At 41.0% G+C, this 15,113-nt stretch overlaps 1 protein-coding gene across 1 annotated transcript; it reads right to left on the bottom strand.

The window, feature by feature from the left end:
- Positions 1 to 502: 502 nt before the first annotated feature.
- Positions 503 to 8,748, bottom strand: LOC136424380 (uncharacterized). Its single transcript, XM_066412949.1, has 4 exons — positions 8,594 to 8,748; positions 3,192 to 3,278; positions 2,435 to 2,559; positions 503 to 2,098 (listed from the first exon to the last, which is right to left on the bottom strand). The coding sequence occupies exons 1-4, from the start codon at positions 8,616 to 8,618 to the stop codon at positions 1,514 to 1,516; spliced, it is 822 nt and encodes a 273-aa protein (XP_066269046.1). The 5' UTR covers positions 8,619 to 8,748; the 3' UTR covers positions 503 to 1,513.
- Positions 8,749 to 15,113: the final 6,365 nt, after the last annotated feature.

The following is a 15,113-nucleotide window of genomic DNA, read 5'->3' as shown; positions in this document are numbered from 1 at the left end:
TTCGGGACACGAACCGTTAAAGAACATTACAACATCACGTGAACGTCCTGAAACGGAGCCCTTTTGCTATTCGCTTAATGCGCAAATGAACTTGCCATGTAAGTCCTATGATCTAGGACCTAGGCAAGGTTCACGACGTATCCAGTGCTCGTGATATGAAAAGTGGTGATATTTTTGAAGTAGTATTAGAACTTCATAACATTTTGTAGAAAATGAACTAATTAAAAAAAGATTTTAGAAGAAAAAAGATTATGCGTTGGCCGGGAATCGAACCGGGATCTACTGCTTTGAAGGCAACAATGCTGACCATTACACCACCAACGCCTAGGGGACTTCAAATGAAAATACACAACATTAAGACCTTCGAGTTCTCTGCATGTCGTGAAAGCGAAATTGGATCTGTCGGCCAACTCACAAGCCTACGAGAGAACGTTACTTTATAAGATTCTGGTATATGATACATCAAAACATTTAGCCTAATGTATAAGAGCAATGTGCGAAATAATGTTGTAACTTTTATTCTATCAGCAGAAATGTCATGAAGCAAAGGGTCTGTAGTCTTACGGTTCCGAAATACATATTGTATATGATAACTGTTGTGCAATCAAGTTATTATCATTATCATTATTATCATTATTGTTTATATAGAGTGTAACATTATTTTATAAGCCCATTCAGTGTCAAAGGTGAAGGCCCCTGGCTTGCAAACAGTTCTCGTCTCGACATTGTCTCGATTGCATAACAACGCCCTGATGGGTTCTGTTTACGTCTCGGGGGCCTTTACCTTTGACACTGCACCTGCGTAGTCGCAACCGTGAATGGGCTTATTGGAAATGTTTAAGTTTCATAATATCGAATTAGCAGAGAATAAAATGATTGAAGCATGGTTTACTGGATATATTAATAAAAAAAGCTATTGACAATTTACAAGCAATTAGTTTCGTTCTAAATATGTTGGACTGGACGGTGCAAGCGTGCTATGTCTCGTAATTTTTATCCTGTATATCCATAGAGAACAGCATGCATTCAATCTAAAGCTACACACACAATCACTACATATACCATTACATAGTAACATATATAGCATACGTCATTAACGAAATGTCTACAGCAGTTTGCCCTTTAAAAGGGTTACAGTATGCTGGAAAGATAAATATGTATAGCTTTATATATAAAATCTATAACTAGGAGTAAAATATATATATATATATATATAATCTTTAATTAGCTCTACTGTAAGCTTCATGGTGGTATATATATAACGTTACATAATCTTAAACCAGGACAAATATGTTTAACTAATACTTAATACGTTCACTTCTCACTACCATTACTTTTTATCTGTTAATAGAATAGTCCAATAATCCACGATGCCCTCGTTGCATTTCAACTAGACTAACGGCTCGTTGATAAGACATTAGATACTTCCCAAACTTTTCAGATTCACAATTGCGTCCTTGAAGTACCAGTACATTAACCGAAATGCAAAAGCCGTGAATTTGTAGTGTTATTTCTAATACCTGTCCCCTACCCGCCCGGCTACTGCTTGCATATCGTCCATATCCAACCCATCACTCATGTCAAACCTCGGGCCCCCGCGGCCATCATAACCCGAGGGCGCGCCCATCATGGCCCTCGGGTCGGGCTGACCTCTATACCCCCCGGAACGCCCGTCAGACTGTCCTCTGTACATATCGTACATCCCTCGGGCGTCCTCCATATCCAAGCCGTCCGAGGGATCGAACCGGTGCCCTTGCGGTGCCCGCTGTCTATCAAAACCCGGGTTCTCCGACCGCGTCGCCATCCCTGCCAGCGCTCGGGCGTCCTGCATGTCTAGCCCGTCTCTGGGATTGAAGCCGCCGCGGCCTCCAGCGCCTCCCAGACCCGGCATCTTCGGGCCCATCATCCCTGCAGCCATGCCCGCCATGCCGGCCATCCCACCTCCGCCTCCCCCGCCCAGCATGGACCCGAGGCTCTGCAGCGCACCAAGGTCGATTTTGTTGCCTTTTGATTTACTTCCCAGCCCCTTAAAGAGACCTCCACTTTTCTTGCCTCCTTTCTTGCCACCTTTGCCCATTCCGGACATGCCAATCAGGACCTGCATGGAAAGAAAACATGTCTGTCATTATATTTCCACCATCACAGTCAACGAAGTGATATGAAAAGCCTAATCAACTTTCTAAACTACAGCACCCGAGCTAGCTTGGCAATGTTTACATGTATTTGTAAACTCTTCTTTTGTTGCAAACTTTATTAACCCAGATCATGTAGTCAAATCTCGAAGATCAAAGTTAGTTGCTTTATTCTCTCTACAGTTGAAGTTAAAATAAGTCCTTTAGACAAACTTTAAGGTACATGAAGTCGATTCAATTTTTTTCATGTGTCTTTATTTCTAAGAATTAAACCTTCAAGATACCAGTAGGTAACTTCTTACCGCAGCGAGGGGTCCAAGTTTAGTCAGTAGGCCCATTTTGTCCAGCGTGGCGATACTGTCCGGTGTAGCCAGGGCCTGAACCTGCGACATGATTTTTCCTGGGACCATTCCTCCCGCCATCTTGCCTACGTCATCAAAACGTAAAAAACACCCAAAATGCATCAATGCACTTTAAAAAATGTGCGCATGCAAAGAGAGTGCATTGTGGGTAATATGTCAAATCTGACGGCCCCTTACCTGTAAATAGTTCTTGTCTAGACCATGCTAAATACATGTCCAGATGTGTTTTGTTTGTCTCCGAGATCTTCAAATTTGACATATTCCCCACAATGCATCTCACTGCGCATGCGCACTTGGAGCTATAAACCCACATTATTTATGTGAACAAGCTTGTATTACCTTATATAAATGTGTGACATATTTACCCCGTTTAAAACTATCAAATTTGCAAAAGTTTGACGCGTGAAACTGCACAAGACTACTAAAGAGATAATTGAGCATGCGCGAAGATTGCTATCATATATCATGCATATGGATCAGCCACCTTAGCTCAGAGTCTCGTAAACCAGGGGTCGTGAGTTCGAACCTCACAGGTGGCTGAACATTTTTTATGAACAAAATTTTCTTTCTTCTTTATATAGACATTGAATTCTTTGTACAATCATGGCTTTACGGATAAAGGATCTTCTATGATATGTCTTGTATTACCTGTGAGCACCTTACCGTATCAATTGTTACGATTACAAGTTAAGTTTACCTTTACGTTGGGCGCTTCCTACCGACTGTGACAAGCCCGCAAGCTTGCTCATCACATTCTTCTCGCTAGAGGACGCTGCTGCCATAACTGGAACAAATGCACAGGGAAGAAACCCTTCCTTAGTTATGCTGATAACAAATGTGGGAAACACACACACACACACATACACACACACACACACACACACACACACACACACACACACACACACATACACACACACACACACACACACACACACACATACACACACACAAACACACACACACATACACACACACACACACACACATACACACACACACACACACACACACACACACACATACACACACACACACACACACATACACACACACACACACACACACACACACACACACACACATACACACACACACACACACACACACACACATACACACACACACACATACACACACACACACACACACATACACACACACACACACACACACACATACACACACACACACACACACACACACACACATACAAACACATACACACACACACACACACACATACACACACACACACACACACACACATACACACACACAAACACACACACACATACACACACACACACACACACATACACACACACACACACACACACATACACACACACACACACACACACACACACACATACACACACACACACACACACACATACACACACACACACACACACACACACATACACACACACACACACACACACACACACACACACACACACACACACACAGCTCTACCTCCCGTGGAGGTGATAATCACTGATTTCTGGTTGCTCTACCCTGAAAAATGGGCACACAAAAAAGGCACAGTACCTTCACGTATTGCTTGAAGCAAGAAGGAAATAGCAGAAAGCAACTTACTGGCGCTAGCTAGCCTTGGCTCGAAGCGTATCCTCGATCCCGTGTCCTGGTGTGATCTGAAGGAAACGACTGACGTGCACGCGTCCCAGGACTCAAGCGAGCTGGCGGTGGACAGAGTGGAGCCATTGCTGCCAAGGGATTTATCTAAAGGTGCAAATCAGAAGCGACAGGAAGCTCAGATGACAAGAGCACAAGCTAGACTTCGTAGTAGACTTTGTTTCAATCAGTTTAGATTGTGTTGGATTACTGTTGTCTGCATACCAGGCAATAGACTGCTGCCTAGCTAGGTAAACTTGGTAGCACTGATCAGAAAACCAGTATGATCAGAAGAAAAAAAGACATCAGAGCATGCCACGAAGGGTAAGCGCATACCTGCTTACCCGTATAAACTGCCGGTAATAAACTCAGCTAAGGCAAGAACTATCAAAGCGTTAAGCTTTACGAAGATAGTGTACTGTGCTATTTCGGGTTGCAAGCTGAAACCTGCAGTTTGAAATGAAGGTGCAAGGGGGTTCAGAATTTACGGCCCCAAGTTGGTTTTCCATCATTGAGAACATGTTGTTAGGATCCATTCATAAATATCGAGGTAATACTAGTAACACAAACCGACCGACTAACATTTTATGTGATGGTTCGTAGTATCATCTTTTTTTGGTTGTTTATCATGATCAGAGAAAGATGATAGGCAAAGAAATACCAATACGTGTAATATAAGATTATCAAAAACCTATACAGATTTGACAACTCTCAGATATAAAAAAAAAACGCTTAAACCCCGCAACAATCAAAAGTCCCAACAAGACGCTGCCGATAAAGTAATCTGTGCTGTGTTTACGTCTTTCTGCACCGGGGAAGATTTAGTCAAATTGACCTGTCACCTTTCTTGCTTACATACCACTATAATCTCCCACACATGACTCACGGCAGCAGCTGTACTAGTTTGCAAAGGTTAGATTTAAATACCGGTGGCTGATTTCTGGGTCACTGGCTGTTTTCTGGGTGGGTGGCTGTTCTATGTAATTATTCATGCAGGCTTTGAAGTGGGCATAATTACAGTTGAGTGGTGGGAGAGGGTAATCTCCAAGCAGATGTAAGGGTCAGGCTCATTGGAAGTGGTTCACGCCTGCCTTTGCGACATTTAACATCTACTAACATAATTCCAGCAGGGTACATAATTCCGCCACCCTGAAAAGATATTACTCTCCACTTGGGTTTGCGACACAACAAAAACGATGACAAAGTAGAAGGCATGACAAAAACGCCTAAAAACACGTTAAAAACCAGCCGAAACCCTAGCTCTGCTTGGAGAGTAAAAAGATATGTCCAAACAGATATCCAACCCAATGTCTCCCAGTATAATGCACGCCTGTATATCTAAACTGTCCATACCTGGGAGTGCTGCACTATAGATCTCTCAAACCCACTGTTTTTCAATGTGGCAGATTTATGTAACCCGGCGGATGAATGTTAATGGACTTTGGTACTCCTCTCTACTATAGTAAAACACTTTTTAAAGGTGCCCTAAGCGATTTCAGGGAGTAAAACTCGAAATATTCTGGGGAAAACAATTCTGTTTGGTAAAGTTAAAATTGACATTTACTTCCCCATAGTAGCACATCTGCATCATTATTTCATACTTTGGGCATTTAAAAATAGCACAGAAGCAAGCCACAAAAGGAGTATTTTATTTATTGGGTCCCCCCAAAAATCAGCCCAGAATCCAGCTGTAACCGTTTTCTGTCGACAATTTTCGGTAACTTCCGGCCGTGTGACGTAACAATGCTCAAGCACATTGAGCCATGACCACGTGATTATTTCTTCGGAAGTGTTCGGGACTTATCGGTCAGAATCGTGCATGTTCGGAAGATTTGAAATGATGGCTTTCCTCCAAGTGCTCAGATTTTCAATGAGTTCCCACCACACAACAACATTGCATTTTTGCTCCATGATGGTCGATATACGATGGGATAGTGTTATCTAAACTTACTATGGATAGAAATCAGAAAAAAATTGATTTTGAATATGTGACTTTCAGTGCCCTAATATTGCTTAGGTTGCCTTTAACCGTTAAAATATTCAATACTAAAAAGAGAATGATTTGGACCCTTACATCTGCTTGGAGATAAGTGAAATTGTCTTAATTACCGTTCTATAGTGGGAGGGAACCAACTGACTGATGATAATCACAGGTAGGATGGGGTGAGAGAGTGGCCAGGTGGTCTTCTTTGTGCCCTTTGTTTACCTTCTTCAGAATTTGTTTAATTATTAGCCGGTGTTTTCATTACGTTTGCCATGTTCTGTTCAATTACGTTTCATATAATCATAATGCTACATTGGTTCTCTAAATATGTGTATATCATTTTAATAAAATTTTCTATAAAGAAGGACAGTTTCTCAGTACAGAAGACCATAGAAGTTGTCTTAGATTGATTGAAAGCAACAACAAAAGATTTCGAAGGATGCGCAGTACTTATAAATATCTGCATACCCTTCGGCAAAGATTAGACTGGTGAGCCTTGCGCAATTACCAAACGCTGCGGAGTGTCACATGTGTCATCCAAACCGACTGTTGTGTTCCGAGTATCTCCCCCTCCCCTTTTACTGTTTTACATCATCGTGCTTTCATAGATCCCTATGTGTGTATTCTAAAGCCTTATACGAAGAACGGCAGTTCCTCGCTACAGAAGATGCTTAAAAATAACAACAACAGAAATGAATTCTAAGCATGTACAGTTACTGACTGTACATAATGGCCTAAGCCTGAGTGTCATTCTGTTTCAGAAGACAGAGCCTGGAACTAAAACAGGATGACATCAGGCTAAATGGCCCGATTTACACAAAAGTTTTTTAAGTCGACCTAAAATCGACTAAGTGGTTCCAAGTCGACTCCAAGTCTTATGTGTAAAAAACAAAAAAAACGTATGTGTAAATCGGACCAATATCTGCATACCCCCTGGCAATGCTTGGACTGCGGCACGTGTGAATCCTGCACGTGTATCATCCAAACTAAACGTTGTGTTCTCTGCCCTCCTCTTCTACGTTTGCTAACTTGTTATGATCTAAGTCACCAATGATGAGAACCGAGTAAAAACTAACCACTTTAAAACAGACTAAAACCAAACCTGTACGATCTTACCTTTTCACTATTTCCAACAAGTGAGAAGAAGCCTAACCTATATGCAGGACAACGATACTCATCCCGACATGTCAATGTCTGTAAACCTATCTTTGTTGTTACTTGTACTTAGCTCTGTTGAGCAAAAATGTACAATCTTCCTTCCTTCATTTGTTCATCATTCATTACGAACGGGTAAGAAAGGAAGAATGAAAAGCATTCGGCACAGTTTTTGTGTATTGTGTTGTGTTTGTTTTTGTGACACGCTTCCGTTACACCCTCGGGTAGGGAAGGTGATAACATAATTACTGCAGAGACAATCGACACGTTAGGTTCGGTCCAATACGCCGGATCAAAGATCTCAGAACTATCATTATTGTTGCGTTTTAGTTCGGTCGTTCAGTCGGCATTTGCACCGGCTGGGGATACATTACTTCCACCCACAAAACTAAAGCAATGCACAGTTGGGCGTAGCTTTCGTGCACTCCATACCAATGTATCTTAGTCACATACCACAAAAGTGGTGATTATGATAATGATTTGGGGCATCAAAGCCTACCTTCTAATGAAAGACTAACGTTACGAATCGTAACAACACTTCTACTGTGTTTATGAACTAAATCAACTAAAACAAAGTCGACAAATAATATGCCAACTACTATAAAGTTTTAAAACACATGCAATGGGTTGACATTTTTGTGACATACTATCTAGGCCGCGATCACTACATGACCTAAAAATTTGCAGGTATCTGTTAATGTTGTTACGACATTGCTTTACATAATATCGTTGCATAATACTCGTTACATCATAACAAGAACATTATCCTATTACGTCTTACAATGACATGTGTTTCAAGGTCATTGCTATGTATTGAGGTGCAGAACCCTTTGCCTTTTCATTTCTAAGACTCCTTAAGAACTTGTAGCTATATAAGATGAATCCACAGCGTAAGATATATGACTCAGTGACATAATGTAACAATTTATGTTTTGTTACACGTACTGTACTGTACTGTATTGTCATTGTCAGCAAGACTAGCACGTTGTAATAGCTGTCGGCTAGTTGTGTAGCCCTGACTGCGTGTGTCATTCACAACCAATCCAATATAAAGGCTCCATATGGTCATACAACTGTATTAAGAAGCGAGAAGGAATTGAACGTGTACATAACAGTACTACTAGTCTTTAGATGTAGTAGAATGTCACGTTTTAACATCACTGTAATTAGTCCCCTGCTTTATCACCATGACCTGTACTTTGCTTGTAAGGGCAGAAGCGTACAATAAAGGCCCTTCATTCATTCAATAACGTGATACTATCAGATGCTGGATAGTTATGTTACAGTCATACAGGTGAAGGTAATAAGTTGAGACCCACCTCCTTGGTCATAGGATCTATCCATGGCTTAGTCTTCGAACCTTCCGCAGTGGCGACTAAGGTGGTGCCAAAATGACGTCTTACGGACATAGAGCTTCGGTAACACACAAGGACTCTCGATGGCGAATGGGCGTCTTCTTAGAAAGCTACTGTCAAGTGGAAAATTGGTGTCACCGGGAGGAACCACTGTGATAAGGGGGAGGTTTCTTGTTTGGTTGCTCAGTTCTGGTTACTGCTTACAGGCTACGCTTTTGGAACAGGCGTTTATTAACCCAAGATCGGAAAAACTTTCTAAACGATGACTCTCACACTACTAATAATAGCTATTTTTGTGCTAAATTTCTTTCTCTAACATTTACTGGGTTTAGATATTCAAGGTATTTTTGATTGTACGCTATGCATGCAGTCTTCTTTGTTTTCGGATTTTTTGGACATATTTGGGTCACCGCCTGGGGTGAGGGTCTTCTAATCTTGCTATCTGACAACAAAGGTCCGAAAAACATCCTCATTGATAATTATAACTCTGCCTTGGTACCAGCCCTCCCGCGGGTCAGATCGCCCGAAGGTGGGAGGGCTGGTATCTCGGGTGATACGTTGTATTATGCTATGCCTGGGCATAATACGGGTGTTCCGGTCCGTGTGATAACTTTCCGTATCACATGAGGTTCTAGACTTGTATCACATGAGGTTCTAGACTTGTATCACACGACAATTGTACATGGTACAAAGTATGGCATTCACTGGTACATAGATAACATTCGCCGCCGAAAATTCGAATACCGGCTTCTGAGGTTGGAATCCATGTTGTTACAGTTTTGTGTCTGGGGACACAAAACTCCCTCAACTTTTGGCGCATTCTGCATTGAAATGTGTGTTTTCTCGGGTGGGTATGACATATTGGAATATCGTGTTAAATTTTGAATATGACTTAAAAGACAACAAAACACAGAAAGCATAAAAAATCGTTTTTCTATCAACGAAATTCGTTGACCGTGCTGTCAAATTGCTCTATCGCAGCGCCACCCCGACCAATCAAACCATGTGAATCGCATTGAAACTCAAATTCAGCTGTCAGCTTCCAAAAACGTTTTCAGATTGACAATTTTGTCACTTGGGAAGTGATTGAATCCGCCCGCGAGTTTACTTCTAGTTTCTACTACTTTTCTCTAAACGTTAAATCGCGGGCGGATTCAATCACTTCCAAAGTGCCAAAATTGTCAATCTGAAAACGTCTTTTGGAAGCTGACACCTTCCACCATCTCACTGGCGAGTTTGTTTGGTCAGATGGAGTCGTTAACGCAAGTTAGAGAGCGATTTGTCGGGAAATGGCTGATACGAATCTGAGTTTCAATGCGATTCACATGGTTTGATTTATCGCGGCTCTAGCGGTATAGGTGTGAACTGATCAAGCTGCGTTGTGTAATAAACGCACCACTTAATAAGCCAACCTTTGTCATTACACTTCCTATTCAGGTTTACGGTATCTATTGTTTGATCCTCTTTGGTCATTGAATAAATCTCTGTTTTGCTGTTATGTAGTAATTGTGTTATGTCGTGCTGTTGGTATAAGATTTAAAACACGAGCTCTAGTGGAATTGGTGTAAACGTGTAATTTACAGATCAAGTTGCGTTACGTTGTGAATTCACCACTTTATAGGCTAACCTTTGTCATTAGACTTCCTATTCGGGTTTACAATATTCCTATTCGGGTTTACAATGTCTAGGGTTTTATCCTGTTTAGCCAAGGAATAAATCTTTGAAAATCATTTTCTGTTTCTCTTTTGTGTAGTGATTGTGTCATGTGATGATATAAGGTTTAAAACTTGAGTGCAGTGTCACTATGTCTTTGGTGATGAATGACGATCACACAGCAGCATTTTTTTCTGTTACTGTTTAAATAGATAATACTCCCCTTGGTACTGAAAGCTATATTCACGCTGTAGCACTCGTTATAACTGGTACCGTTTACCGTTTCTAGTGATGCTCTCTATAACATTTGCGCTAAATGACTTTCACGCTACAACACCGGTCTGAGACCACTACCTTTATTCAAATTCAAAATACACTCTTCGACCTCGGTCGCTTTTGAAGACTTCAAAAATGGTCACTTTTGGCAACACATAGGATGTTATAGTAACAGTAGTTCACAATATAATTTTAATATTCAATAATCATATTCAGTAAGGCCGTGTTGATTTGGTTATATTGATGACATCCTCGCGCGCATGAATTTTTGTGTCCTTTTCCTAAACAAAGGTTCAATACTGAAAATCACACAAGGTAGCTTCAAAATGAGAAATTCCATGCCGTGAAATGAAAAAACAAATTCTCGCAGAAAACGGACACTAATGTCGTACAATGCCGAAGTCAATTCCAAAGACGATGTGAAAGAGCAACAATGAAATGTCTGTTATTCTGTATACCACCATACTCTACGTTTAGCCATTTGGTCAACCTTCCTGGCCATGTAGATTTCATACTGAATGCTTTTTGATTCCCAGAGGATCTAATCCGTATAATCAAATCAACATGGCCTAAATGATAATCTAAGATAACATTGTTCCTAATTCCATTGTCATATCCAGTCTATAGTTGTTCGTCGCAACATGTTTCGTTTTTAATTCTACAACTGAAGGCACCTTTCTTAAGTTTGGTGCTGAATAATTCTACATCAGTGTACCTTATCACACTATTGGTAATGTTCTTGGGCCTGAATGATATCAACACTACAACACTTGTTTCAGAACGTTACAGTCCTACTGTACGTGCTGTCCTTTGGCTACAATATCTGTCATTCCTGATATTGTTTACAATGTTGGTGCTGTCCCTAGTGCTGAATGACGCTCACACTACAGCAATTGTTTCTGCCGTTACTGTTCACACTGTTGGTGCTGTCCTTAGTGCTGAATTAGGTTCACACTACAACCTTTAATCTTCGGTGTTACCATTCCATTCATTGAAAATGTCCTTTGTACTAAATGACACCCACACTACGACACATGTCTCAGACCGTTACTGTTCACACTATCGGTACTATCATTGGCCATGAATGTTATTTAGGATACAAAACTTGTTATTCCGCTACTGTGCTGTCCTTAGTACTAAATGATGTTCACACAACAACACTGGTCCTGTCGTTACTATTTACACTACCGATGCTGTCCATAGTACTGGAAGGCATTCAAACTCCAACAGTTATCCTTGCCTGTACTGTTCACACTATAGGTGCTATCCTTTGGTCGGAATGCCATTTATATTACAACACTGGTCATTCCCGCTACTGTTAACACTGTGCTGTCCGTAGCGCTAAGTGAGGTACACAGAATAACATCATCATCATCATCATCATCATCATCATCATCATCATCATCATCATCATCATCATCATCATCATCATCATCATCATCATCATCATCACCATCACCATCACCATCATCATCATCATCATCATCATCATCATCATCATCATCATCATCATCATCATCATCATCATCATCATCATCATCATCATCATCATCATCAACAATGGTCCCTGCCTTTACTGTTCACACTATTGAAGTTATCATACGTGCTAGATTATATTCACCCTACAACACTTTCCTACCATTGCTGTTCACACTATTGATGATTGTGATTAAAATTATCATCTTATGCCCTAATGATGCACTACAACAGTGTCGATCAGTGTTAAAGGTCTCTACATTACACAAACTACTTACAAATTTGAATATCATAATTAATTTTACAGCCTGAATATTTAGACCTGCAAAACAAGCCATTCTGGACATTCTGGTCTTGAGACATTTGTACAAGTTAGGAATGGCTTATCTGAACAGAAATTCTCAGTTTCTGATGAAACTTTCTTAGTCTTCCCCGTTGTGTGATGCACTACAACAGTGTTGAACTGCAAGTTTCTACATTAAACGAACTACTTACAAATATGTATGTCATGATTAATTTTAGCAAGCATGAAGACCTGCAAATCAAGCCATGCTGACCATTCTGGTGCTAAGAAATTTGTAAAAGCCTAAGTAAGGAAGGGCTTATCTTAACAGAAATTCTCAGTTTCATGAAATTTTCTTTCCCTGCCGTGTGATTCACTACAACAGTGTTGAACTGCAAGTCTCTACATTACATGAACTACTTACAAATATGCATATCATAATCAATTTTACCAATCTGAATGTTTGAACCTGCAAATTAAGTCATTCTGGACATTTTGGTAAAACTAACTGTTGATATATTTGTACAAGTCAGATTTAGGAAATGCTTATCTTTACATGGATTTCTACCATGGACCTTAAGATGTTTGGCTCTTAACCGTCTCCCTGTTGCCTAGGCTGTAACCAATAGAGAAGTGGGTACCAAACGGCTACTTCAGAGTGCTAAAGGTTAAAGTGGGATCCCACAAAAACGAAAATCCAAAGATCTTATAACTGTGTTTCAGTTAGCACTCAATAATCAAGGTGTCTCGTCATTGTCGTACAGAGAATTTAGCTGCGGGGCAGACGGTCCGGTGCCATAAGATATATTTTCAATATCTGGGGCATCAGACTGGCCCTGCCCTGTCTCCTCGCTGGTCACTACAGAAGTGAGGGTGTTTGTATTCGACTCAGTGATTGTCTGAATCTGGCCCACAACCGTGTGAACGGATTTCAGCATTGAGTTTGCGGCAGTCGACCCTTTGTTATAGAACGAACTTTTAGTGTCCAATGAATCGGCGTTAGCCTGATACACTGTTGATGTATGTTCATGACCATTAGCTGTAACAGCAGATGCTGTCTTGGGTTCAGTGATGGCTTGAGACTGGCCCTGCCCTGTCTGATCATGATGATTGTCAATATCTTCATATTGATGAGGGTTATCAATACCCTGCCCTGCCTGATCATTACCACTGCCTGTCACAGCTGATGTGATTTTTGTGTTTGGTTTTGTGGCCTGAGACTGACCCTGCCCTGTCTGATCATGAACACCGGTGGCTGTCGGGTCATTTAGTGGTGGTTTCACACCTGCGTACATAGGATTTGGCTTTAATGCAGCTTGCATGCTATGTGATGGGTTTCCAACTTTCAGAGCGTTAGCCTGAGACTGACCTTGTCCTGTCTGACCATGCAAGTTGTCAACATCTTCATACTGATGATCATGACCACTGGTCATTACAGAAACTGCTGGATTTGTATTACTACAAGCAACATGAGGATTTGGTCCTGGAGGAGGAAGACTGATCCTCCTCTTGTACCATATTGTGAGAATAATGGTGCACATCAGGACAATGCCAGCTACTGGGCCACTAATGGAGCCAACCAGAGCAGATTTAGAGTTTTTGTGAGCTGCTTCCTGGAAACTGCTGCTTTCAGGTTTGTCTGAAGTGATTGCAAGAGGCGAAGTTGGTGTTGCTCTTTTTTTACCCTTTTTGCTCGCAAGACCTGGTGCTGAGCAAGCATTGCGTTTGAAGTACCAGTTATAGGGAGACTATGCAGTGTTGATATTGTTGGGTCTTCACATATCAATTCTTTTGGATTGACATCTATAAGCTTCTGTCTATTGAATTTGGCGGGTTTGGCACAGATTATTTTGTCTTTAAATGAAGGAAAGTCAGCAATATTCATCCTGAAATGAGCCATCCTGCAGTCACACTGCCAGGGGTTTCTGTCAAGTTTTAGGTAAAGAATGGATGACAACAAACCATAGACTAAAGGGGTAATGACAGAGATATTGTTTGACCGAAGGTCCAAATGTTTGAGCTGGGGCAGTTTTGCAAATGTATCAGAATGGATGTTAGTTATCTGGTTGTTGGAGAGGGACAATTCCCGTAGCCTGGATAGATTTTCAAATGTACCAGGCTGAATCATTGCAATGTGGTTGTTGAACAACGTTAACAGTTCCAGCCGGGGTAGATTTAAAAATGCACGAGGCTGAATCATTGTTATGCGGTTACTGGAAAGTGCCAACTTTTTAAGACAGGTTAGATTTGGGAATGAATTATGCTGAATAATCGTGATGTTGTTGGAGGACAGGTCCAAAGTTTGTAGCAAATGTAGATTTGAAAATGGACCAGGACGAATCGTTGTTATCTGGTTGGAGTTTAGATTTAAATGTTTAAGCCGGAGTAGATTTGCAAATGTACCAGACAGAATCACCTTTATATGGTTGCAGTCCAGGTATAATGTTTGTAGCCGGGATAGATTTACAAATGCATCAGGCTGAATCATGGTAAGGCGGTTGGAGAAAAGGTACAATGTTTGTAGCCGGGAAAGATTTTTAAATACACCAGGCTGAATCTTTGTTATCTGGTTGAAGGCCAGGTCTAATTTTCTAAGCCAGGGCAGATTTGAAAATGTACCAGGCTGAATCATTGTTATCTGGTTTTTGTACTGCAATAAACTCTCAAGCCGGGGTAGATTTGCAAATGCGCCAAACGCAATCTTTGTTATATCATTTCCGAACAGGTCCAACTTTTGTAGACAAGGTAGCTTTGCAAATCCACCTGACTCAATCATTGCTATCTGGTTTTCGGACA

The sequence above is a fragment of the Branchiostoma lanceolatum genome, chromosome 18 (assembly GCF_035083965.1).
Source record: "Branchiostoma lanceolatum isolate klBraLanc5 chromosome 18, klBraLanc5.hap2, whole genome shotgun sequence".
Lineage (NCBI taxonomy): Eukaryota > Metazoa > Chordata > Leptocardii > Amphioxiformes > Branchiostomatidae > Branchiostoma > Branchiostoma lanceolatum.
This window is presented reverse-complemented; position numbering and strand designations above follow the sequence as displayed.